Raw genomic sequence first — 27,694 nt, 5'->3', positions numbered from 1 at the left:
AACTTAATCAAATCCATCTATGGGAAAGGGGACTGGAGAAATACATGTCAAATAATTCACAATGGTGGAAAAGAAAAGCCAGCAGATCTGCTAATCAGAAGAGGAGTGAGGAGCAATCCTTCTGAGCGCCAGAACGCCCCCCCTGTAGATAAAGCTGGGTCTGTGAAACTCCGTGTCATAAAGCATGGGGCTGAACTCTGCACTCTCCATGACCTATACGTCTGTATTATGTGGTCTGTGAGCCAGAGCAAGAAAATAGCTTTCTTACAAGCAATAAAAAGAAAAAAAAAATATAAATCCATATTCATTTTCTTCAAATCTTTCCCCTACTCTTTCATTCTTGCCTGCAACTTCTCCATTCTTAGAGAAGACAGCTGACCTCTTTAACTAACTCTGCATCAATAAGGCTTTCTAGCATGTAGTATTTACATTTTAAAATAAGGGGGGGGGGTTGCATTGCAAGTCAACAATAACTATCCAAGTCCCCGGGGCAAAGACATGAAAAGAAAAGCAAAAGTCCATGATATGTTACATTCCCTATGCCATAAACAACATTTACCAGTAGGTTGTATAGATCAGACTCCCACAAATTCTCCAAGAGATACTAAGCCCTTAAGCCATGGAAGCCCAAGATGACCTCAGAGCTGATCACGCCAAGCCACAAAGCCAAGCCACTGCCTCCTTCTGTGGCATGGAACCATGGAGGTGCTGTCAGGACCCAGCAGGGAAGCAAGGGCAGTGTCTGAAGTAAGCAAATAAGGAAGGGAAGAAATGAAGTCATTCCTTTGCATGTCCCAGGCAATCCAGGAAGCAAAAAGGGAGAGAAAATAGTCTCAATCTCCGTGTCAGGCAAGTGTAACCACTCACTGGCAGAAACACACAGTGTGTATAGGCTCTGTTAAACCCCACAGAAAGAGTTACCTTCGTCACGGGCACCAACAGCTTTTCTACAAAATTATGCCAGGGAAGAACTTACCCACTTTAGCTTACTGATTTCCTCACCTTATGTCCTACTTCAATAACCGTGCTGTGCTGCCACAGGTCATTGCATTTGTTAAAGCTAAGAGGATATAAGCCCTGAAGAACATGAACCTTATCTGCTTACCAAACACCAAACAGCCTGCAGGCAAGATCTGTGCAAAATGCCTTTCCCACAGTATCAAGAAGGGGTGATGCTCTGTCCCTAGTGTAACCAGGCTGCAGGTGACAAGGTAAGCTGGTGACACTCCTTGCACGAGGTAACTTATGCCAGTAAAAGGTCTGGCTTCACGAAGTGAACACCCATGAAAGAAAAGCAATTTAATGGCAAAGTCACTTGTCATATTAATGGTCTTACTAAATGACACCATTAAAGAACCATAAGCAAGAGACTGGTAATGAGCAAGTCAATGTGATCATTTGCTCTCATTTTCCAGGCTGGCTCAGGACTAATTCTTCATTTTTTCTTGTAAAGGAGAACAGATTAAAGAGACTTGTAAGGAAATCAAAATAATTAGGCATATAAACAAGCTGGCAGGTAAAAATTGTGATTCAGTGAGGCAACTGTCAACCTTCAAAGAAAGGATGGTACACATTTGTACTATTACATCTTTTTAGTCCTATTTGATCTCATTTCAGAATACTCCTAACATGATCATTAATGTCCTTACAAAGTACAAGTCTGAGCTGAGTATGTGTTCAGCTCCTGCAGTGCAGGGCTTGCTTCACCCCACCCTGAGGATGCACACTGGGAGAGGCTCCCACCACAGCCCAGCACTGAGAAACTTGGCCACATGTCATATGGCCAGCCCTCCCCATGGGTAAGAGTATGAGTTCATCCACTGCAGAAATACAACTACACATCAAGTTGAGAGTACGGACTTTTTCCCAACTTTCTCAAACTTTGGGGTATCACACTTCTGGGAAGAATCTCTCCCCTGGGATGATTTTGGCACGCAACCAAGGTTAACACAGGCTGGATATAGGATCTGATTCAGCCATTTAACTGTAGGCATTTAACAAAGCAGTTCAGTTTTCACTGGTGCCCCATGTAAGTAGCAGAGAGAGATCAGCACCTGCAGTGAATGATCTCTGATACTGTAGTCTCTTGTGAGGAAGTGGGACAGTATAGTAATTCTCAATTCTAGTTCATAACTGTATATTTATTTGAAGTGATTCATTCATTTGAAAGTCAGCATGGCCTAAAAATTATTTCCAGCTCCCCAAAACACAGACTACTATAATTTCTTTTAAACTAATTCAGCCTAACGCACCATTCAAAAACCCACACCACTGCTCTGCAACCGAACTAGTTATGTTCCCAAATCTTATAGAACCCTGACTCCACGTCTGCTGAAGGTATGATGCAGTCTCAGATTTTCTGCTGTAGTCTACCATGATTAATTTTAGTCTATGTAAGTGGGTGGTAGAATGAAAGGAGAAGCAGTCATGGAAGCCAGAATCTGTGTCCAACTATGGGAAGATTAGCAGTACCTAAACACAATAATATCTCAGCAGGGAATATATGAAACGAGTAAACATTAGAAATAGCACATAAGAAATAGTGTGTGTAGCATATCCCAGTCTGTAGAGCTACCAGACAGATAGGGTATTCTGCACTGTGAATGTGCCAGAGGGAACCTCTATTTAACTCTCCGGGTTTGATTGAGGGTTTTATTAGCGTGTAAGCTGTTCTGTATGTACAAAAGCATTCCTTAAAGCCCACATCCATCTGCATAAGCACATGAGCAACTTTAATACATGGGTGCATAGACATAATACATACTTTCTTTCCTAATGATTTTTCCATGTGAAAAAGCAAGCCCTAATGCACCATGTAGGCAGCAGAATGGACGGAGTATGCAGGCAGTGGCAGTGCCTGAAAAGATGTATGGATATGTGTGTTTATGTGAATTCCTATCTGCATTAATTCATACCCACAAAAACTTATGGGCTGTATGAGCCTAGAAGAGCAGATCTGAAAAAACATTTTACACCTTGTATCCGCTATGCACTTCTGCTGTCAACTCACATGCTGAGATCACTGCAATAACTGGGAAATTTATTATGACATAAAAGTCCTCAATACAATCTGTTCTCAATGTGTAGCTAATGTAATTTTAAAGATAAATATTTATATAAATAATTTTTATTGATTGATACAATTGACAAAAATGCATATTTTGTGAATTGGTTTTATAGAATTAGAAGTTTTTACTTTGGTGTGTAAATGAATAAAACAATACTCCACAAAATGCAAATTATTATTAGCTGTATATTCATAAAGAAACCTAACAGGCTTTTCAAGTACTCAAAAATACTTCCTTAAAAATTCCTGTTGTTTTTATTAGGAGTAGCTAACGTAACTAAAGTATCCAGTTTAAGATAATTTCTTTCATTTTTAGCCTAAGACCAAAAAAATCCTTATCTTGAGACTTGTGTTTCCACAAGGCACTTGCCTGGAACAACCTCAAAATCCTGTGAAAACCTCACTCCCTTTGACAGAAAGAGATAGATGGGAAGAAAAAAAAATCTACAAAACAAACTTAACAGCTTTTGGAAGAAAGGCAGACTCATCATAGACAGTAAACCAATCACTACATCAAGATCACAACTGAAATATCCAAACATTGGGAGTCTCATCTGGTGGTCTAAAAGGGTTGAGCACATATGAGTAACCAAAGAGCTCTGCACTCTTTACACTTGAATGAGTTTAGGACTGGTGAGTGTTAGCTAGATTTCCTCCTGAAGTCTCCTGCTGTGGCACAACTGCAGCTGAAAAGGTTCAAGCTGAAGAAGTCAGAATTCAGTTCTAAATATAGCTCAGAATTTAAGTCATCTATTGACTTTTGATTTGTCAACTTAAGGGGATGAATAGGAACAGCAAAAGAAAAATACAAACTTTTATATCATAAATACACCTCTTAGGAAGGCATATTTTTGCATTGAAGATTATCAGGAGACAACCCCTCTCTAGGGAGCTGCCCTTCATCACCACTTCAGTGAAACCTGGGTGGCAGCAAGTGATGCAAACATTGTCTCACTACATTTTCAAAGGGATAGTAGGGCTGCGGTGTGTATTTTGCAGGAAAAAAAGACATCACACAGGATTCTGTTCCCAGCCCAGGAGCTGCAGGGAGGTCATAGGTGTGTAACTGAGGACAGAATTTCATTCAGATACTGCAGACCAGAAACTGGTTTCCACGGAAAAAGAAGGACTTCATTCTGGGCCATCTGATGCAGCAGCAGCAAGCTACTGCAATGACAATTTCATCTAACAGTAAACTTCACAAATTTCAGCTACAGTCAATATGGCACTTAGGAAGAACATCAGTCAATGTCCAGAGTACAAGCCTTTGCATTTTACCTTATGAAATAACTGAGATGCCACACACTCCTCTTTTTGAATGCCAGCTCACAAGAGCCAATGGCTATAGCTGACACCGAACACAATGGAAATACCAGCTCTGAGTCCTACCTTATAAAACGTTGCTAATTTAGCTTCTGCTTATTGAAAGCTATATTCTGCCTTCTTACATGTAACACAATGCACATGCAGATGCACACAAGTCCGTGGGCTACCTGCCTGCTGAGGCATTCCCACATAACTACTGATTTCCTATCATGAGTTAAGGCACCATGGAAAATTGGAAGGGAGGTGAGAAAAACCTGAACGCATGTACGATTCATACCACAGCAAATGCTGATCAAAAGGCTGTCTACCAGAGACCAAATTTTATATATATATATATAATAACATGTTTTATAACAGTGTACTATGCAAGACAACTGTGCCAGGTGATTGATAACAAGCACTGTAAAATGTCACAGATTAATAAAGAGTGTAGTGGCTGCTAACTTACCTCCATCTTGTGAGTTCATGATATTCAGAGCAAATAGCATTGCATTGGAGAATGTGGTGGCCTCTTCTTTGCTTGCAAAATTCAAGCCATAGACCTGCCGTGCGTCGCGCCATTGATGAAAGGTAGGTGTTGCTTGATTGTACTTCAATCCTTTCACAATTGAGTAATTAATCACTACCTGTGATTTGAAACAGAAGCAACATTAAAAATAGTTCTGTCTTCAGTGGATAAAAATACCCAGCCCTTTGGTAAAGGTTAATTAAATTGGTAGAGGCAATTTGTATGGTAGCTCCTACACAGCCGTATGGTAAGGCAGTCTGTGTTTCAATGACAGAAGACTCACATCTGGGGGTGAGATTTACAATGGTTCAATTCAGCCTCAGGGGCTTGCAAGCTAGTTTTGCAAAATCTATTACCTGATTGTGCTTTCTAGAGCACCTCTGCAGGATACAGCTGTGCGAATACTGCAGACAGATGCCAGCAGCCAGTGCCAGCAGCTGTTGCCTTCTTTTGGAGGATGATCTTGCACAATTGTCAGAAAAAGAGCCAGAGAGAGCTCTTGGCACTAACCCTGCCATACAGCAGACAAATGTTCGACTCATTGCACCAGCTCTGCTTTCGTCCTCTCAAGTGCTTGATCACCACCAACTTATGTTGAGAGAGGGTTTTTTTTCTCAAATCAGGTAGGCAATGACAAAAGCAGGTAACAAAACACTTCCTCTCCCATCTCTTCCCTCGGTGTATGTGCTATTAATTCCAGGTAAGAGGTGGTGGCAGTAGAAGGATGTTTCTGCATGTTTTGATTTAATCTGCTAAATACAGTCATAGAATCATAGAACAGTTAAGCAAATGCCCTGTTATCCTGGGGCAAGGCACATGGGACACCGGAGATCCAACCAGAAACCCCCAATGCAAAACCCCCAAATGCTGCTCTAGCTGAAGGTGGAAAGGTAGAAGTGGCCACTGCACCACTAATAAGCCAGAAGAACCCACAGAAGAGACTGCACCCCTGAGATACCCCTCTGTGGACTGACAACAGCATTCTATTGTGATGCAAATTTAAGAAACAAAATGACAACAGAAGGGATCATAATTATTCTCATAAATAGGCACAGATAACTTGCAAACAGAGAAGAAATAGGAAATGGAGGCTCCCTCTTCATCAGTTGACACAGGCTGGGGGCAGAAGGGAACCAGGGACAGAGAAACTTAAAATGATGAGCAGGGACAGTCTGAAGTTCATTATTCAAACACAGCAAACCTGGTTTTCAATATTTGAGATTGTCTCTACAAATGGAGTTATTTTGACTGGAGTTTTATCAAAGCCAGAACAACCCCACAGTTTCTGGTCCTTGCTGAAAGCCAGTCAATGGAAATCTAACTAGTTTGTACGGCTCATCTGTAAACTAGCCAGGCTGGATAGCAGTAGGAGGAGGAAGTAGAGGTAGGCAGGAGTAGGAAGAGGGACCTTGGTGCACACTGTCAGGGAGCTCACTGTTAGGGCAAATCTCACCATCCTGGATTTGCTAAGATGGGAGCAACAACTGAATATAAGGGAACAGAGAGCCAGTAATGAATAAATGCTGTACACAGCATTTACTGATACAGGCAGACCCCACACACCAGAAAACTTACAAATACATCTTTTTTACAGTCTGATTGACCAGTATTTTGGAAAGTTTTATCGCATCTAAGAAACTCCCAACGTATTTATTTAGATTAGCAATATTTTTGCTAGATGACTGATAATTCTTCCCAATTATAAAAGCTAGTTTGAAAACTAATTTCAAAGATGAATGACTCCTACCTCTGAGGTTTGACTTTCCAGTGGATTGCTAATTCAAATTGTCAGAAAAACATTGGACAGTCGCCTAATACAAAAAGAGCAAATTGTTCTTCACACATTCCTATTTTTGAAGGATGACACTGTCTCATAATAGTTAATATGTCTGATAATTATACTATATTAATATATAAAAATATGGAAATCAGCAATGAAGCCACTATTCTAAGTATATAATTACAGGTATACTCTATTTGAACACTGCATTTACCTACCTGAGCCAGCATTAAACAATGACAACAGATAGTCTTTGAATACTTGGTCTAGCTTTAGGTATAAATTATCCTGATGGTTATTGAACATTCAGTATCTGGTCCAAGTGTGGCTCCCAAACAAGTTAAGTTCCCATGTAAATGCACTGGGCAGCAACCAGACCTACACTCTTTTTTTTTGTGACATTTCATAGATTCCTGATCTGTGATCCAAAGGGAGATGCAGAGCAGTCTATATTTGGCACGTAGGTTCCTAACAGTTGGTTCCCTCAAAATGGGAACCACATTGCCAGCATGTAGCATGAAAAGCCACCCACAAAAACCAGAATGATGCGGAAACCACTTTGCTCTGATCACTGAGCAAAGCCATGAACTCTCACAGCTGACAGCTTAGATAGCCCTTTTGTCTGGAAAAATGGTGACATCACCCCCATTCTAACGCTGAGCACTGGGAGAGCCTGGACCAATGCTGCTCACAATTAAGAAATCTTTGGAGTATCAAGTAGACTCATGTCCAGATTACTAACCCAACAGTTTTAACATATACCAATTTTTACGTCTTCCTTCCGCTTCCAAGAAGCTTAAACAAGGGAAGGCACGCCTAGTATCTTTGAGTAAATGTTTAGAAAGACTGTGAGCTTCTGCCAGGCTTTGCAAAGTATTTCTTATCTAGTGAAAGAATCTTCTGTTTCAAAGGACAGCGCTATTAAAGTCCAAAGAGCACAAGAGGGTGTAGTGCAGTTTTAAAATGAAAAACAAAAACTGCTAAAAACTATGCCAAAACCTGTTCGATAGCAGTCAGGCAAAGTGTTCAAAATTTGCTTTCCTAGAACATTAACCCAAGGAACTGAGAGAATCCCTTCCCTTCTGAGGGTTTGCCCCCTTCAGTTGAATAAAGACAGAATCTGAATATTGACCTTCAGTAATCATCAGGTGCCTACACATGTAATACCTTGTTTTCAAAGTCAAAACAGAACGTTTAAAAATGGGAAATGAAACATAAAATAGCCAGAATCTTATGTTATCTCCTTTGGCTAATGTTTCTAGAAAACAGAAAAAAGAGGCTTCTGCTGTTGTTAAGAATGAATGTACAACGGTATTTTGTACAGATGGTGTGGAGACTCTGCAAGGCACGTGATGACAAATAAGTGCTTCAGAGCAGTAACCAAAACAAAGAAGGTCTCTCTGTTTGGATCATAGGAGGGTTTTTACAGGTGTTTCTAAGGGATCTTTACTCTAAAGCTTCATATGTTAGTACGATAATATCTGCCATGCTGAGCAGACCAACAGTTCAGCTGGTAATCTTCAGCTGTATTCTATAATAGATGAATTGGAGAAACTTACTGGAAATCTTGCAGAAATAAGTAATGGATTTGTCTATAACAAGCACTTCTTCCTATACTCTTCACCTGGATTTTGTCTTAAAAGATGAAACGTGACATATTATGTGCCTTTTTCTTTTCCACCCCTTTTAGTATTTTCTATCCTAAAACACAGTAGTCTCATTACCGATAGAAATGTCGGTGTTGTTTTGAAACCTATTAAATTCTGGATTTGAGTGATCTTATATGGCAAGGAGTTTTACAGACCAGTTGTGCATAATGTTAATATGTTGACACCTTTCAACGTTCCCATCAATATAATGTTAAAAGAAGATTTGCTTCACTTCTACCTGGTACTATCTTTCACTCTTTCAGCTCAGTTTGAAACTCAGGCTCTCTGGGGCAGGCAGGGAATTTTGGGATCTATTAAAAAGCTCAAAATCAAGAAGCCCTTCCCTATGACTGCAGTTTGCAGACTGCTGAGTTGTAAGTTGTCAGCAGCGATGATGGTGGTGATTGACAGGACTCACAGGAATGGGGCTAGAAGGGATCAAGCTGGCCTCAGGTCTGCATCTGAGGTGTAACCACAAGGAAGATCACAGGAAGAGCTTTTACAGTAGTCTTACCACCCATACTCTTGTTTATTGAACCAGAACAAGACATTTGTCTGTTTCTACAGAGCATGAAATGGTTCGCAAGTTTCATATGAGCTTGGGGCCTGCTGCATTGCCAGGGCTCAGACTTTTCTCATGGAGAGCCATACTGTGGCTGCTAAAACAGGGAGGATATGGTGTAGCAACTAAAACCTGGTATAGTTGAGACAAGATTCTTAATTTCTGTAAGCAGGCCCAAACCCGACCAACTTCTGATAAGTCACAGCAATGATTAATTGGTTCTTTATTTTTCAAAAAATGTGGTTTAGTTTATACCCCATGAATGCTGTCCCAGTTTCAGTTTTGGCTTCAGCTCAAATGTAAAATGTCCTACCTTTCCCAAGGCCCTGTTTTTACATTCACTTCTTAGCCACATCAATACACCAAACCCTCAGGAGGAGGTATGATTCACTTTTGACTTGCACCCTCCTCCCCGCCTATTTGTTCAGCATATGCCTTCTGTTGATGAGATCATGCTGAGCTGAAGTCACTTGATGTAAGACCATAACTTTAAGCCCTTGGTTGATCAGGACTCTGAACTGTGGAGGTACGGCTTGTCAGTTAAGCCATAAAGATGGACCACTTGCATGTTTTTAGTTTTGTGAACTTCTTGCATGATGACTGAAGCTTCACCTTTACAACAGGCAAGGTTACAAGGACAGCTGGCAAGCTGCAACAAGAGGGTGAACCATTTGCTTGCAACTGTTGGGCTTCGAGAAAACGAAGGCTGCAAGGAAATATCAAAGCTCATGATATGAAATGATTGTACTACTGATCCGGCCTTAGCTTCAAACCAGTTCTAGCCTCTGTGGCTACTTCAAAGCTTCAAAAGTCTATTTCTGGCTTTCTGAAGATTACCATTCATGTCAGCATGAGTCTATGCAAATGTACACATTTGTGCAGAGCAGAAAAGGGAATTCATGTACCACTGGTCTGTAACAGCACTGCTTTTGCGTGCAAGCATGCGATAAGCATGTCACCCACACACATAAGGAGAACAAGAGGTCGGGTGACCACTTCCTGGTGGTGAGAATGACGCTCAAGTTGCCACTCTAAGAACCATATTTCTTAGCAGTAAACTTTTTAGACACTGTCAGCTAGAGAAGATAAATACAGATAAGGTAAGCAGCATGTGAAGACAGTATCATAAACTCCAACAAGTGCACCAAAAAAACCAGCTAGAAAACAGAAAGGCAGCTAGACAAAGGGAATAAAGGAGTCTACAGAAAAAGACATGTTGGGGAAAAAAAGAAATGAGAGTTAAAGAGTGGGGTGTAATATAAACTAACAAAAATTAAAAGGGAGACATTAAAGGCACATGAGGGTGAAGTCATAAAGATTACTCTGGTCTGCACCTCGCCAAAGAGTATACAATAAAACTTAAAATTGTTCCTCTGTGGTATTGTTGTGTGATGTTTTTTAAACTAGTTGCTCAATTCTTGAAAATCTGCGCAGTTTCATTATATGCCAAATCACATATGATTGGTCCTTTTCAGAAAAATATGGCCTTCCTGGCAAAGCAACAGCTTTTACTGAAACCTAATTTTCAGTGTGATTTAGTACAACCTGAGAGCAAGCATGAAATGGCTTGTAGAGAATTTTTTTTTAACTGGAATTAATTTTTGTTCTCATTAAATGCAAATACTTAGCAAGCTTATGATTCCATGTGAGATGCATATAAAATATACTAAGTTCTGAATCTTGAGACTTTCAGAATGTTCCTTTTAATACTACTATGCTACACTATCTTGAATTCATAATACTGTTTTTTTTTTTGTAATCATATTTAAGGTGAGTACTTTCTTTTAAATGGTTTTAAGTGACTAAGATAAACTGTTTGTTCAAGGGAGGAATTTTAGTCTTTAAAGTCTAGAAAAAAAAAATTCTTCTATCTGTTTCCTTCTGAATTGAGATGAATTTTAGATGGCATGCAGCCTCTTCATAAGAAGGAACATTTGCAAGCAAATGCAATGTTACACTTAATGCAAAGCATATTTAAAGTACAGATCAAGATTTGATTTTTTAATATATCTTACTTTTTAAATTGTATACTTTGAGTAAGACAGACCTCTAGTACAGAGTATCCCTTATATATATATATATGTAGACTATGACTTTTGTTTGTTTTACATAGCCTAGTCAGACCCATCTTAGATTGTAGTCGCATGAAAATAATTTACATTCACCTGCTGTCTGTACAAAATGTATCAGCATGGCCTGTTACAAAGCAGCACTGGCTTTCACAACTCACTAAGAAGTCACTGTATTTCACTTATTGTTCAAAATATTTTCTGGTTTTGAAATGGAAGTACATTAATATGCTGCCTTTACTGAGAAGCATAAAAGCAGTGGCAAAAGATGTGGCAGATGTTTCAAAAGTGCACTGCCAGGATCTGAAAACCAGTGGGCTCAGAATCCCCACCTATTTCAGTTCTGCTTTTCCTTTTTTAAAATGATGACTGTGTATATGGACAGCATAGCGGTCATTAACACTTCCAGTAAGCAACCTAACTTTTCCAGTTGGCCCAAGCATCATTACAGCTGAGGGACATCCTCTGCATTTCCATGAGCCGATCAGTCGATTCAACATCTGTGGCAGATGAGAGATGGCAGTGGCCCAGCTTCCAGCTCTCTGCCCTGGCTTGCCCTGTGTTGCCCTGGCCCTGCCTGTCTCATACTGATGGCAGTGCTCATCACATCTTCTCAGAAAGTGATACCGCTCTCTGAACCAACAGGAAATCAGTTGCCCACTGTTTCCTGATTCTTCTGCCAGGGTGAGGGCTTGAGGTGAGCGCAAGAGGCAGGCAGACTGGGCAGAGGGGACTGCCACCGCTGTACCAGCCTCATGACACCACACAGAGGGAGTCCTTGACTCCGACATTTCTGCTCTAAAATGCAAATGGCACTATAGTATAGCACTGCTACTCCACCCAAATAAACTTCTGTAATTCAGGGTCTAAGCATGCCTTTTAGTTACAGAGCTTCTGATGGCACATGCTGCTCAGCAAATCTGCAAGCCAGACTGCCCAGAGCCATGCCATGGCAGCCTCAGGTTGAGCACAGTGCTTTGGTGGCTGAGTGGGGCCTGATCCCAGTTCTGGTAATCTAAATCCCATTCAACTCCTTTAATACCTAATGAGGCCCTGCAGACTTAGGCTGCCATAAATCAGATCACAGTGTGCACCTAGAATTTTAAAGTGCATTACAAGGAGCTAATTGCTTACCACAGCAATGTAACAATCACTCGAGATGGCAGTGCAGAACAATTGCTTTTTTTTTATGGAACAAAAACAGAGCAGAAAGTAAGTCAGGTGGAGCTAAGAACAAACCCCGCAGAATGAAATAAGACTCATTTCACAAGCAAAACCGAAAGGGGAATAAAATTAAAATCCTTGGCACATACCAAAAGTTGTTTGCAAGAAAACACCAGTAAATCACGATACATTCTGTGTGCAAAAAACCTATACAGAATCTGAGTAAGTGCTGTAAACAGACTCACAGGCATCTTGCAGGGAACAGGAAATATTGCTAGACTGCATTAAGCATAGAACTGATGGTATGAAATGAGATTAAAGGTTAATTTACAGGAAACTCAATACAGTTACTCACTTGCTGATCTTGCAGTTTAACTCCAACTACCCTGAAGGTGTTAGTGGCTGTGTTGTGGTATATGTTGATTCTGCTGAATCCCTGCTGTCCAGGTTTGATTGGCACCCATTTCTTACTGGTATCATCATAGACCATAACTGAAGCTCGGGCTTGGCAAATACTCTGTTCGCTGGAGAGCAAAAACAACAAAATCAGGAAAAAAAGCAGTGAATTTGCTGTATACTACTGAAAACATCTAAAGGAAAAGAAACCAACAGAAATTATCAGCACTGCTTACAACATATGTTTCATAAGAGATCTGCTAATCCTTTGAGTGCAATCTCTCTGCTAAAGCTGGCTTGTATGTGTTCATAGAATTAAAAAACCTCCAGCATGCTGCTGTTTTGAACTGATAATCTATTTTATATAAAAATATTAGGCCCTGAGGAATAACCTGTATCACTTAAATGCTATGAAAACTGTCCAACAGTACAAATGCTCCATTTATTTTATGTGCCTATTGGCATGTGAGGACTTTTGCATTTGCATGAAAACTTAGCAATATTTTACAGCTTACTGAAACAATAAACATGACATCCACAGCTGAGTTACACATCTAAAACTGGAAGCAAGCAGATCTTGAACCAAAAGCCATGTTAGGTAAACTGAGGAAATCAATTATGTTAATCCAGCTAGCACCTAATACCCAGACATGCTGACGCACTTAGAATTCCCAGAAAACACGGCAACTCTTTTTTCCTTCATCCCAGTAGCAAAGAAAGTAGGAAAGCGTTATCCACAAATGTCTCATCATTTTGTACGGCATTAATAACTATCTTTCTTCTGTTGACTCACATAAATTCATCAGTTCTTTACCTCTTGCTTGCATATTCATAACAAACATACCTATACTTGATTCACACCAAAACACACCCTGCATGTGCAAGAAATTCCACTGGCAAATACTGCTGAGCTGACATGTCGATACGGATCAGGATTTCAGGATTTCAAATTGCCACCCTCCTGACTTCCCAGTCACTTTTCTTATACCAGAAGATACAGGAATTCCTTATACAAAGGAAAAAATAAATCCTCCAAACTTTGGAGATTTGAGATCTTCAAATATAATAGAAATTTTCAACAAGCAAATAGTGTATGTTAGGGCTAAATGAAACTATTAAGATTTAAGACCTTGCAAAAATCATGACCATCCTATTAACTTTAGACCTATATATTTACATACACCTCCCTTCCTTAGCCCAAGCTGTAATAAATAATTTTCAGCAACGCAATGTCAAGCGGTAATCTGCTTTGCACAAAAATCCCCTTTTTCCCCTCTTGCATATATGTCTTTGTTTTGGCTTTGCCTCAGTAATGCCTCACTAGCACACAAAGAAATGAATAAGAAGCTCCTGGTTGAACTCTTGTCCTGGCTGCACTGCCACCATGCCAAATTATACCACTCATACTAACTGCTGCAAACCCAAACCCACCCAACCTCATCACTGTCATCATTGTAATGAAAGGGAACACGTTACTGTAAGTATTAAGAGGATCTGGATAGATTACAGCAGCAATTTACAATCTTTTCTGATCTGTGGGTCTCAAAAAAGATTTCCATGGCAGATGCATTCCCCATCGTACAAACTAAAGCCTACCGACCCTGGCTTGTTTTATCAGTCACTTTCCATAGCCTCCAGGCAGCCCACAGATCTCCTCCAGGCTGCGCGTAAGAGCCTGAAAACTCTTCACAGTGTTTACTGAGGGAGCAACTATGCTGACAATCATCTCCCTAAAGAACAAGGTAAGAAAATTCAGAATAAATTGTATTTTTATCACATAGCATGGAAACGCTAGATTGTGGTACTGGAACAATATATCCAGATCAGAAAGACTAAACTTTTTATTATATTCTTCAGAATTTGTTAAATCAAGTTCATCTACTATTTGCTGTTGCTTTGCTACACACAACACGTGGAGAACAGCTGTGGCTTTGCTGATACACTTACCAAGAAAATACCTCTCCCTCCCTATTCTAAGGTAAGCTAATGTCTTGTGGCAGCTTCTCCATATCTGAAACTAGCAGCTGAGGGATTTGAGCTCACTTCAGCCCGCCTAATCCTCCAACTGGTGCAAGAATTGCAGACTGGCAGCAGCAGCGACACTGCCTGCATCCTCCAGACGTGCCCAGGGATGCCCAGTCAGCCTCGGATTCACAGATGGGGAGGATGGGAGAGACATGCATCAGCAAAAAGGCAAGTATATGGGATTAGCTTTGCCATGTGGAAGTGCAATGGCTAAAATCAATCTCTGGTACGGTCCTGTGGCTGGATGGTGCCCATGAGGTGCTATCCTCATGGGTGCATTGGGCTATCAGGTGTCTCATGCCAGCTCCAGCACCAGAGCTGGTGGGGGGATCAGCTACCTGGGCCACAGCAACCCCCTGCCCAGCAAGTGTGAAGGCTCCCAGGAAACACGGTTACTGGGTGAGTCACACTTGGTCAGTGTGACACCATGTCCTTCTCCTCAAGCCTTGCTGGTCACTACAAACCTCACCGCACTGAAGTAACCAAGAGCACATCACTGGTTTCCTTAGAGCCAGCCGGGGACTCAATGTTGTCTCCATTTCAGATTAATTCTGGAACCCACAATTACCATGGGCTCCTTAATTAGTCAAAATTAATTAAATTATACTTACTTAACAACAAAGAGAATGCACCTAACCATACAGACATTATGGCCTTATTGTGATGTTATTCATAATGCCATATCCAGATTCCAGTAGATCCAGAAACTTTGCCTTCAAAATTTGCTGTCACTAAAAACTGCAGCAAAGAGCCCCACTACAACCCCAAGGTTGAAATATGGATATAGACCCCAGGAGTAATATTTAATGCATGACAACGAATTGTTACTGTAACATGAAGCAACACATCATGCTCAATCCCTGCTCTCCCTGTAGTCAGTGGAATTTTTTCATCATCCATTTAAATGGAAACAGGATTAAGCCTGTTACTTGGCCTCCAGTGAAATAACAGAAAGGAAAATAAAACAAGTACAGCATGAGGGGAGTCCTTTCCTACAAAGCACTTAATCAATCTTTCAAAACCTAAAATGCCCCCAGGAGCCCATCGCTAGCTTGATGTCTCACCCTAAATAGAGCTGTAACTCTATGCCTGAAGACTCTTTACTTGTCCTACCCATGAAAAGGACAACTGTCCCACTGCCACTTTAAGGGACCTCCCTGAAAACAGCCCAGAAAATGTTACTCTTACAAAGGTCAGTGAGAATCAATCTATTATTCTCTGTGGAGTCTACTATTTTAAATGTAATCCAACAACAGTGGTTTCAGGAAGATCCAGCAAAATTGTTATTTTTGGGACCCTACACCATTGATACTTACGCCAACTACACACAACAGGTAATAAATATGGGGTTTATTCACACTTTTGTTCATAGTCACAGGTCTTCTCCATGAGAAGTTTGGCAGGTACTAGAGTTCATACACAAAATCATTATTGTAGACTTCTAGAAGTTGCCTTCTTTTCCTAAGAATACACTAGAGTTACTGAAAAATGGGTATGTGTTGAAGAAGATCCATCGGGTTCCACATATCATGCCAAATATTACTAACTCTCCTAGGTCTTTATGTTACATTAACATGCAAGTGGTCAGACTCATCTGCTGAGTTTCCACTACAGGCAATTATGTGTAAGAAAGATAAAAACTACATTGCAAAGGGAACTTAATTAATTACATCATTGTTCAGGTTTGTGCATAACATCTACTCCGATGTACTACATTTTGCTCTAGGGCAGATGTAAGACATCTTATTCAAATGTGGAGGGGAAGGAGCTCTTCCTAGGGATGCCTTACATTCAAATCCTAATACCCACCCTTATTTATTCTGAAAGCATTTTCTCCTCAGTGCTTTACATCTGTGGGATGGCAAACCTCTGCACCAGGACCACTTGTTTGCCTGAAGTTAAAGCAAATCTGCTTAACTTCCTATCCGATAGAAGCAGGCTGCACTGGGAAATCCTTTGTTCATAGCTGGTACCTAAAATCCAGCATTCATTGTTGAGATTTATTGAATATTGCTTCAATATTATGAAACTATAAATTGAAAAAGAAGTGTCTGCACATAATATTGTTTGCTTAATTTTGTGTAGCCCATTTTCACAGTCTCTTCTGTTTAGTATTTGTCTTCACAAATTAGCAGCTTAGCTGATCTACAGTTAATCCTTCCTGGAAGGGTTAGCTTTGACCCTTCTTTCTCAGCCCTGGTGGGAGTAGGCAGCCAAGCACATGCTGGCCACACAGATTTGTTTTATCCTCCTTGTACTGCTAGCTACAGCACGAGCAGCACTTACAGCGCCAAATGAGTCACATCAAGCTTAAAGGTTCCAGTTAATATACAGAGAATGCTGCACTTCGAAGAGCAGTCAGGGGCAACAGTAAGCCTGCACTTCAAGACACTGCTGCAGTGAAGATGGCTTCATCCAGAAATTCTCTCCTCTTCCACCTTCACAGAACTTGAAAACCGTAGCTCTTTCTTTCTGGTTTTATAGTAAATTTCTGATTATCAAGGTCTAATAGCCCTAAAGGAGCCACCAGGGAGTATGGAAAAGATAACACAGGGAGTCGTAGGGAAAAAATATCTGTATCATGAGACTTAATGGATTTGTTTGGCTGACTGCAAGTAATTAAATAAGAGGAAGAAACACAGAGGGGCATGATATGACAGTAATGATTGTGGAGGCTGGGAGTGGGGAAACCATGGAGCAGGACTAACTAACCAACTTCAGGGTTGAATATCAGATTCTGTGGGCTCTACTCAGGCATGTCAGCTGGACCAGGAGACTTCTACTACCCTTTGTATTTACAGACACAACCATTTCCTCAGGGCAGACATTCACTTAGCATTGTGAAAGCTCCCCTGATAGAAATCAAGCTACCATGCCTTGAACTTATTATGGATTTTCCTTGTTTCTTAGCTGCTTTTACAAACATTTATCTTATTTTTTGCTTCCATTTCCCATCCATCCACCCCCCCAACCTTTAAATGATTAATAACTAAAATTTTTGGGGGACTTATCTAGTAATCCTTATTAGTGTCATAAGTCGATAATATTCATAACATAAATAATACAATTATTTAAATATAATAATATTCACACAGAACGTGAGATAATTCACAAACCATTTAACACATCTCACTCTATGTGTCCACTGAGTTTGCCTACAGAAAGTCGCAGTTGTGACTTTTTTCTTGAACCACCGTGGTTAAACCTGGTGTGCAACAAATTGGTGCTGGTGCTGATTTAAGAAGCTGATAGAACTCTCTCAATGTCAGTTTAAACAGCTAATATAAATACAAAATCTGGTGTACGGGGATGTGTGGTGTCTGCTAACTTCAAAATGACTAATGTAAAAGTCATGTTCCTGGAGCATTTAAAGAGTACCACAAACTCCAGTGGACCAATTTGCTAAACTACAGTAAACAGTAATGACTGGGATGCCAGGAAAGTGTTTTAGAAGTAGTCTTTATAGAAACAGGGGGACATTTCTCTCTGACAACTGGATTTACAGAACAAAAAAACCTGGGAGACCCTCTGTACACAAGTCAGTCAGGTCATCCAGGCTCATACAGACCACATCTGAGATCCAAGCTCATTACAGATAAAACCTGCTGTAGTGCAGTGGCTGTCCAGCTTTCCCACCAGAGATTCACCGCCAGCTTGCCTCATGACCCCATTTCTATTTGGGAGCCTCATTTCTCCAACACATCATTAGTCATGCTTGTGACTCCTTCCGGGACCTCCTATTTCAAAGTCTGCTTCCCTCTGCAACCAAACTGCAGGACAGTCAGTGTCACCATCGTTCACTCTACCCCTGTCCCAGAGCACTGAAGAACTTAACACCCCCAGCAACACAGCAAAACCTCATAGTGAAACAACAGTACCCAGCCACTTGATCACACTAAAGGACAGCAGAAGCCCCTAGGGACTTTACATCCAGATGGGAGCTTTTAATCCTCAGTGAAATGCAGACCTCTGAATATTGTCTAACAGACATTTAGAAAAGTATGTGTCACAGTTTCATATATAACATGGAGGTACCACAATGACTACCTCAATTTGCTTTTCTGAGTTCCACTTCCTGGGACCCCTTGAAAAATGAACCCAGCTGGGAACCAGTAGGTAGAAGTCCTCAGCTGGCACTCATTCCTGGTTGCCTGCAGTGCTGCCCCTGCCCCAGTCAGCCTGACGTGAAACTCAGTTCCCAAGGAAGCTGCTATTTTTTTGGTCTCCTGCCCATCTTGCACATACACATTGCAGATCTGCCTTTGGTGCTGGGCTTTGGCTGCATTGCCAGTGGGAGATGAGTGTTTTGCATTGAGCATCTGCTGTAGGTGACTGGCCATCACCTTTCTCTGCAGTTAAACTCCAGCAACTAAACAGTTCAATATTAAATAATGACAAGAGAATAGTACAAAAATAAAGCCTCCTTTATAAGCAGCTATCAAAACAGATTGATGCTGTTAAATAAATTAATGACACACCTGCAAGATAAATACATATTTTACAGAGCAGGAAATGGAAACACTGGTACCTGCAGCATTAACAGGAGCAATATGAACACCAGTTCACCTCCAAAAGGAAGAGTATCTAAGAGTTACTCTTTTTTTCTGCTAGCAGTAAGACATTCGTTTTGAATTCTCCCTTATTACACTGGCATACCCAGTGGGAATTCCCTTGTCCAGTATCTGTTGCAGACATCTACTGCAGATACTTCAGCTGCAAACCAGAAAAGAGACAGTTTGTGTGGCACGCAGGTCCCCCACTAAGCCAGGACTCTGGGAGACGAGCTGCTAACTTTGGGAACATACATGCAATCCTGGCATGCCCAGAGAAACTTGCATAACCTTCTGTCACCCCTCAGTGCTCTTGAGCATGGGAGAAATGAGCAGGATACAAAAATCAAGTATGCAAAATGACAGCGCAGGGGAAGAGATGTTCCACCTGGGCCTGAGCATCAGTCCAGAACAGCTCTGACCTCAGCACCACCAGTGAAAGTCCTCAGAGAGCCCTGACCTCTTGGTGTCTGCCGTGGCATGTAAATAGCACATCTGCCAATTAGTGGAGATTTAGGGCCAGCGGGGTGGCTGCAGATTGATGCCCTTGTAAAACAGCACATCTGCTTAGATTGTGTTGCAGAGATTTTGAAACTACGCGGTGGAGTTAATTTTAACCCACCACTTTTCTGGTGGGTTTTGCAAACTGATGCGGAAGAGTGCAAATGATTCTAAGGGGAACTCCAGCCATCAGTATTTCAATATGTTAAAACATGCCTTAAGAGAACTGCTTTGCAAAAGGCACTTCATGCAGGAAGTGTAGTAATTCTGAGAGGACTCCCAGAGCCATGCCATGCTTCAGGAAACATGCCCTTCAGCTGCCACCTGCTCCAAAAAGGTAGGGTTGTTGCTGTCTCCTAATGGAGAAACTCCACTAACGCTTTCATTCACACAACATTTGTTTCTGCAATGAAGTGTGGTTCACTTTCAGATTTTGCATACCACCTTGAAGACACACTTTGGGAGTTCCTAAAAATAAAACCCAAGTAAATATTTAGAATTTCCTAAAAATTAATCTAGCAAATGGCCCAGGGAAACACCATCGACCCAATTAATCAAAACCAGTAAAAAAGCAACTTGACTAGATCAGGTTGCTATTAATATAAGCTACTTTCCCTCACCCTTAAATTACAGAAATAAAACCAAGAAGTAACTAATCTTGTAAAATACACATTATTCAAAACCCAAAACTGAACTGTCAAGTGAAAATACATGACTTAAGGCTCTCACTCGTGGGCTAGCCATACCCATATTTCAGGAGAACAGTACCTTAAACACAGGTTTTGAAAGATCATAATCATTAATAGTCAGGAGAGGCAGACTCATACGTGAGTACAGGAAATCAACATAAAGATCTTTCATTAAAGCTGGAATTGCTTTGCTTTGGTTCCCCTTCAATCCCAGAAGAAATGCAAATAAACCTGCGACAATTCCCCTGGAGCTCACAGAGGCAGACCAGGAATGAAAGAGGATCACTCTGTCAAGTCAACCTCTCCCTCACTGCTAGGGGATGCATTTTAATGTAGCATTTCCATAAAAGCTTAATTTCCATTTTATACAATTATAAATTATCTTATGAGGCTATCACCAAAAAACACAGGCCTTCTGTATTTATGACAATACATGCTCTCCTTCCCATCCAGTCACATTAACACTGGTCAACAAATTCCCTGCCTCCCTGCTTGGTCTCCAGATACTTACATGCCTGCCATTTGAGGAAGACCTGGTCAGGTAATCCCGCAGGAGTGTACACTCAAATCCAGCACGTGTAGTTAAATCAAAATAAGACTATTTCACCTGATTACTGAGAAGACAAATTTGGCAGGGAGACAAGCCAGGAGTCTCTATGAAGGCTTATAACCAAAACAGGAAAGGGAAGCGCTACTGAGAGAGCAGAAGGGCAGGAAGTTAACACTTGTACAGCAGGGGCGGGGAAGAGACTTTAAAGAAGAAATGTATTCTTTCTTACAGCTAATTTACCGAACAAAAGTCCAAACAATATAGATTAAGATTAGATGCACTGCCTTTGTCTCATTGGTGGCATGGATATTAAAAACTTTTTTTGCTTATTTTCTCAAGGCACAGGTTCACTGTCCAAGAGAAACCAAAAGCAAACAAACCTCAGGCAGAAAATATCGCTATTACTCATTTATGGCATGGGCGTTTGCACGCTGCAGAACCAAACCCAGGGGCCCCGGTGGTACCGAGGGCCCCCTCCTGCCTTGCAGCCAACCAGTCTCCATCCCCAGACTCGAACTGGCACATCACGGTGCCCAGGACACTGCATGCTGACTCTCATCTCCCATGAGATGATGAGATGAGATGAGATGAGATGAGATGGGAGCTGTCTTGCACCTGGCTAACTCAAAGTCCAGCCAGAGCGAAAGCTTTTTTCTGGTTTCTCTCCAACCCTAGGATCCTACTTGGGGCATCACCATAAATACAGAAAGTAAGAAACTCATCTTCCCGGAAGGAGGTAGTTGATCAAGCAAATTATAGAAGGACATGGGAGAAATCTCTAACATTTACAAAACAAGACAAAGTTTGCCCCATGGGGTGTGCAAGTAGTGCGTGCCTGCCCTCCATCACCAGCAGCTGCGAGAGCCCATGTGGCTCAGCAGCAGGCAGGCCTCCAGCCAGCTGGGGCACCTGGGGATAGCAAAGATGAGACTATCATGTGTCCCCTGCCTGCCTGTCCCATGCTAAGCCTCCCACAAATGGCATATGGGATTTAGCCTTAAGTAACCACTGTGGAGGTCATAGCCATAAGCAGTAGGATATCTTATCTCACAGCTTCTGCTGTAGAAGATGTGCCATCCACTGATACCTTTCAGGCAATTCTGTCCACCCTTCTGCCTTTTTTTTAATGGAATGCCTTGCAAAACTAAGCCTCCTTGATTGCACTGTGCCTGCAAGAGACTCCTGAGAGACTACAAACTTTTGTTTCAACCCTGCCATGAGCTGCCCACATATGTGTTTGCATGCATCCACATTCCTGTTAACAAGGAAGTTGGGTTTTCCCTGCAATAATGCTTCCATCTCCTTTGCTGTATCTCTATAGGCTGTCATTTGCTTGCTCTGCCACTCCATTAACTGGGTATTGCCATTTGGCTATGGCAGAAAGATGGCCTAGTAATACAAATCAACTTTGCAAATTTACATCCTTTACCTTAATAGCACTTTTTAAATTCTCACTGATTAAGAAAACACTTCTACCATGCCACTACTTGAGCATGTCATGGTATGACCCAAGGAAGGTAGTGCAGGATCAGCATGTGGAAGGATGGAGGGTTCCCACCCGCTTATGTATCTCTACAGCATTTTGCTGAGCCACTTTGTGCCCACCTGGACATTGCACAAACCAGAAACGGGTACATTATATAATCTAAACCCAGTTTCCCTAATTGCAATGCAAATGAACTAACTCCCTTCTCCAGAGCCTTGCACAAAATCTTATCTTTCTCACCTACTTTGATGCCTTTTGCACATCTGCCCGAACTTGGCCTCTAATGACAGTAAAACCTGAAAACGCCTGAGAAGACCAGTCCTCAGGAGATTATACAATACCTCATGTCCTTGCAGTGGTTTCAGAGTGTAACATACATGTGAATAACCTTAGATCCTCATTTAATATAGCAAGAAGAGAGGAGTGTATGAAATAGGCTTAATTTGGCAGGGCACACCAGCTACATAAACACTTCAGCAGAGCTTCTGCTGGGGAGAAAGGGCTGCAAACGCCACTCTACCTGAGCAGAGGAGCAGAGTGCTTTCATGTTCTCTAGTTTTCCTGTTACAAAAGATTACTTTCATGGTCTAACTGAAAGATCTGCAGAAACTGTTGATGAAATGGCAGCTAGTGAAAACATGGGTGTCAAAATTTACTTGACCTCGTAGTTGCTAGTCCATCACTCGTTCAGCTGTGGCTTCCAATTCCTCTGCAGTAAATCTCTGAACAACTGAAGGGTTTCAGTTTTCAGCTGGTGGGGGAAGTTTAAAACCCAACAACAAATAAAAGTTCTTGCTGACATTCAAGTAATGCTTTTTCTGTTGTGCTTTTCTTTTTTTTTCCTGTTTGTTTTTTTTTTTTTTGTGTGTGTGTTTTTTTTTTCTGTTTAATGAAGCATTTTAGTATAATTTTTTCTGTGATTTCAACTTGGCAAGTGGCAGTTCCTCTGTACAGCTCACACACTGCTTAGACTATTATTGTAGAGTTTGTGCAAACAGTACTTTACTGCATGTCTTATAAAATAAGGACATAACCTGAAAAATGTATCTCCAAATACCCGTGGACTCAAATCACTAATTGTCCAGATCAGCTCCACTGTTCTAGGCATAGAGATGCAGGAAAATGGACTAAGGAAAGATCTGAGCAGCCTTTTTATTTCTCTGATTTCATGTGTCATGGATCGACATGGTCACTGATTTTGGGCAAGGAGACAGCGCTTTGCTGTCAGAACAGTTTTCCTGCTAAACCAAGCAGGTATGATTCTCCTTACACACACAAGTATCAGCTACAACAATATCAACTAGAATAATCTGGGTTTAAAGATTCAGTTCTCCCGAACAAAATAACTCCCAGCTTCCCCCCAGCTCCTGGTAGGACTGTGCATGTGTGAAGCACAGAAAAGAGTGGGTCACTACTGACACTTCCAATGTCACGCTGGGAAACAGTGACAGTGAGTGGGACAAAGCCCAGCGCTGCCTCTCAATGCTCCCGTCATAAGCCAAATTAATTTCATTAAGCACTACAGCATACATTCCAGCAGAAGTGCTTCTAATCACCTCTTTGCATTGCTAAAATGCCTCCATTGCCCTGAACTAGAAAGGGAGCACTTAGAAGGAAACAGCACTCTGGGACAAGTAAGACCCAGTAGCTGATTTCTATCCAGTCCTCACAAAGGACCATATGCTGGATAAAGAGATTATTTCAGTCATGTGTTGAGATCTGTGTGAGAAGATCAGGATTCCTGAACACAGAAGCAAGGCTCTTGTTGCAAGCATGTGAATACTCCCACAGGTTTTTGAGCAGCATGTCTGCTGGCCGTGTACTTGATTTTCATGTTGCAAAGACATCCACGTACCGCATCCTCTTTTTTTTTTTTCTTTTTTTTCAGAGTGCTTCATTACCAGATGAAACATGATTTGTGTAAGACACATTACATATTTTAAATCCTTAGAGTTATAAACTGAACCCAGAAAGGTAAGTATCTCAGCCTCAAAAATGACTCATCTCTAAATACAATGATTTGGAGATGCACTGTAGAATGTGTGGTGTGTACTCTAAAAAGACTATTACAGTCATAATACAAAAATAAACCTGTAACCACCTAGGAGTTATTTGAAGGCAGACATGATTAAAACATTCTTTTCTTAATAAACATGTATTTCACACCTTAAATTAAGTTTTTATACATGTATCTGTTGGTTTTAATTCACTGTTACTCCCAAAAGGCATCTTACTATATTGCACAGAATTAAAAATTCACATATGGCAATGGCTTTTGTTTAATGACCTCATAATTAAGGAATCAGAAAGTTCACACTGAAACTACACTCAGATTTCATAAACTACAAGGCAATTGCATCAATATATGCATAAATGCTACATAAAAACATAAAATATGCCGTTCAGATTTGTAAATATATTCAGATTTGCAGAATTAATTTCACAGCTGTTAATAGCCTTTGAATATAAGGCATTTCCATATACACTGAGATTTGCAACTGCTAAACATGCTGATGAGACAAAAAAAAGATTCCTTGTTCTCAGAAGTTTAACCCTGTACACTGATATATGCTATTCCTTTCTCAAATCTGTTTTGTTTCATGCTCTCCACTCATTTTAAAGGAGCAGGAGAGATACTGGAGAGTAGAATTTACTTATTTAGTACTACAAGAATTAAAAATGTGAATAAGGTAAGGTACTAACTGCCACTTTGACAGCAAAACAATTATCCATGAGAGTCTTCCTGAGACTATTAATTTAGGGTGCAGTCCCACCACTGCTGAGGTCCAAGGAAGTTCTGCATGGACTTAAGAGGGACAAGACTTAACCCTTGGTATTTCAAGTAGAGATAAATAAACATATGCCAGGAAAAAAATAGACATATATACCAAATCCTTTAAAGGGCCTGAGTTATGCAGGATTTGGGGAGCCCTATTGAGTCAGGGCTTCCCTGACTCTCAGTTTATGCAGTGCCCTTTTCTAAGATGATTTCCTCTCCCTCTGCAGAGGGAACACTCAGGACTCACCTGCTTTCAAGAGGACTATTTTGGCTGATGCAAACAGCTTAAGTAATGCATTAAGGAAATAACGGTATTGCAAAGAATTAAGTCTGTGGCTGCCTTCAATTTTCCTCCCTATAAACTGTGATGAGCAATGGGCAGTAAGCCCAGACCCCACGTTAAACAACATGGAACAAGTTATAGACCATATGGAGAGAAATAAACTGCCACTTCATACACAGGATATCTATATTGCTTTTTTGCTTGAGTCAGCTAATTGCACATCCGCAAATCAGCACATTTATAACGAATGGAGCATTATGATATCATGTGAAATTTATTTCATATGATCAAAATTTCCCAGGAAAAGTTCCCCTGGAAGTACAAAAGTACTTAAGAGTCCTGAGTGCCTGGGACATTTTACAGCCTGTATTAAACAAACACACCCATGTTGTTTCATGACAGCCAGTGGTACAAAGGCCTGTATCTTCTAAGCCGTCATGTATCTTCTCACTGCAGCCACCAGCACAGGCATCTCCTTGCAGCAGGCAGGAGGCACCTCCTTGCTCATAGTTAGAAATAGCCACACCTGCTCTAGAAGCAGTTAATGCTCCCATCAGTAGCCTCAGATGTAGCTATGATCTCCTGTCTTGTCCAGAAGCTGAGAATTATAGTACATACTATTATAAACCTTCGCAGAATCATAAAACAGTTAGGGTTGGAAAGGACCTTAAGATCATTCAGTTCCAAGCCCCCTGCCATAGGCAGGGACACCTCACACTAAACCATCTCACCCACGGCTCTGTCCAGCCTGGTCTTGAACACTGCCAGGGATGGAGCATTCACAACCTCCCTGGGCAACCCATTCCAGTGCCTCACCACCCTCACAGGAAAGAACTTCTTCCTTATAGCCAATCTAAACTTCCCCTGTTTTAAGTTTTAACCCATTACCCCTTGTCCTGTCACTACAGTCCCTAATGAAGAGTCTCTCCCCAGCATCCCTATAGGACCCCTTCAGATACTGGAAGGCTGCTATGAGGTCTCCACGCAGCCTTCTCTTCTCCAGGCTGAACAGCCCCAACTTTCTCAGACTATCTTCATGTGGGAGGTGCTCCAGTCCCCTGATCATCCTCGTGGCCCTCCTCTGGACTTGTTCCAACAGTTCCATGTCCTTTTTATGTTGAGGACACCAGAACTGCACACAATACTCCAAGTGAGGTCTCACGAGAGCAGAGTAGAGGGGCAGGATCACCTCCTTCGACCTGCTGGTCACGCTCCTTTTGATGCAGCCCAGGATACAGTTGGCTTTCTGGGCTGTGAGCGCACACTGCCTGCTCATGTTCATTTTCTCATTGACCAGCACCCCCAAGTCCTTCTCTGCAGGGCTGCTCTGAATCTCTTCTCTGCCCAACCTGTAGCTGTGCCTGGGATTGCTCCGACCCAGGTGTAGGACCTTGCACTTGGCATGGTTGAACTTCTTGTGTACTGAAATTTTTAAGAGGTGTACTTTGCTTTTCCACATATTTTTACTTTTATGTTAAAGCAAAGCGTAAGGTGTCCCTGCCCACGGTAGGGGGGTTGGAACTAGATGATCTTAAGGTCCTTTCCAACCCTAACGATTCTATGATTCTATGATTCTATGATCTGAAGAGCTATTAGCAATGATCTGAGTGTCAATGTATTGACTTACTTGGGTTATCAGCTGAAAAACGTTCTTGTGTTTATGCCACCAAACGCCTGCTAATCCCCAGCATTGCTCCACAGCAGATATATTTTCACTTTCAGCTTGCATTTCCCTTATACTTTAGTAAACATGTTGATTATCATGAGTGGTTTCAGCAGCTGTGGGCAATGGTGAACTGAACTGCATACATTATTTTTGTAGCTCCAGATTTACAGGGAAGTCATATAAATTTCTGCGATTTGGATGTGAAACAAGAAATACCAACTTTACCATAGTCTTAAAGTGAGGTTAGGATGTTCTCACTCCAAACTAGCACTTGCTCATTTCTAGTACTAACCTTTGCTATTTAATGCTATCCACCACTAAGTAATGTAATTCAAATACCGTGTTTACTGAGCAGATAAGATACTTGCATTATGAGACACCTCTATAGCATGTTGCTGGTCACTGCAACCCAGTGGAAGTGTTTCTATCATAAGCCTTTTAGAGGCTCATGGATGGGTGAGGTACAGCCTAGCAGGTGTGAAGATAAGGAGTGTTTTTCTGATGTTTCTGATGCAGGAGTGAAGAGAAGGCATATAAAGACAGCTTCAGGGATAGAAGGGCAAGAACCTGACAAAAAATTATCAGAAATTACATTTAACTGCATTTTTATTACTTGAAGTTCTCTGAAGGCATGTGCCCCCCTG

At 41.2% G+C, this 27,694-nt stretch overlaps 1 protein-coding gene across 2 annotated transcripts in view; it reads right to left on the bottom strand.

Moving 5' to 3' along the window:
- Positions 1–27,694, bottom strand: part of EVL (Enah/Vasp-like) — a 127,472-nt gene that overhangs the window by 59,184 nt on the left and 40,594 nt on the right. The window contains exons 1-3 of one of the 2 annotated variants that reach the window (XM_062627976.1): positions 20,798–20,963; positions 12,481–12,649; positions 4,842–5,019 (exon numbers count right to left, since the gene is read on the bottom strand). In XM_062627976.1, the coding sequence (XP_062483960.1) occupies positions 4,842–5,019; positions 12,481–12,649; positions 20,798–20,808 (358 nt within the window). In that variant the 5' untranslated portion in view covers positions 20,809–20,963. Of the gene's footprint in view, positions 1–4,841; positions 5,020–12,480; positions 12,650–20,797; positions 20,964–27,694 lie in introns of those variants that run through there. The other variant, XM_062627975.1, reaches the window with a different exon arrangement.

The sequence above is a fragment of the Pezoporus occidentalis genome, unplaced genomic scaffold (assembly GCF_034315485.1).
Source record: "Pezoporus occidentalis ecotype Australia unplaced genomic scaffold, CSIRO_AGI_Poc_V1 ctg31, whole genome shotgun sequence".
NCBI lineage: Eukaryota > Metazoa > Chordata > Aves > Psittaciformes > Psittacidae > Pezoporus > Pezoporus occidentalis.
This window is presented reverse-complemented; position numbering and strand designations above follow the sequence as displayed.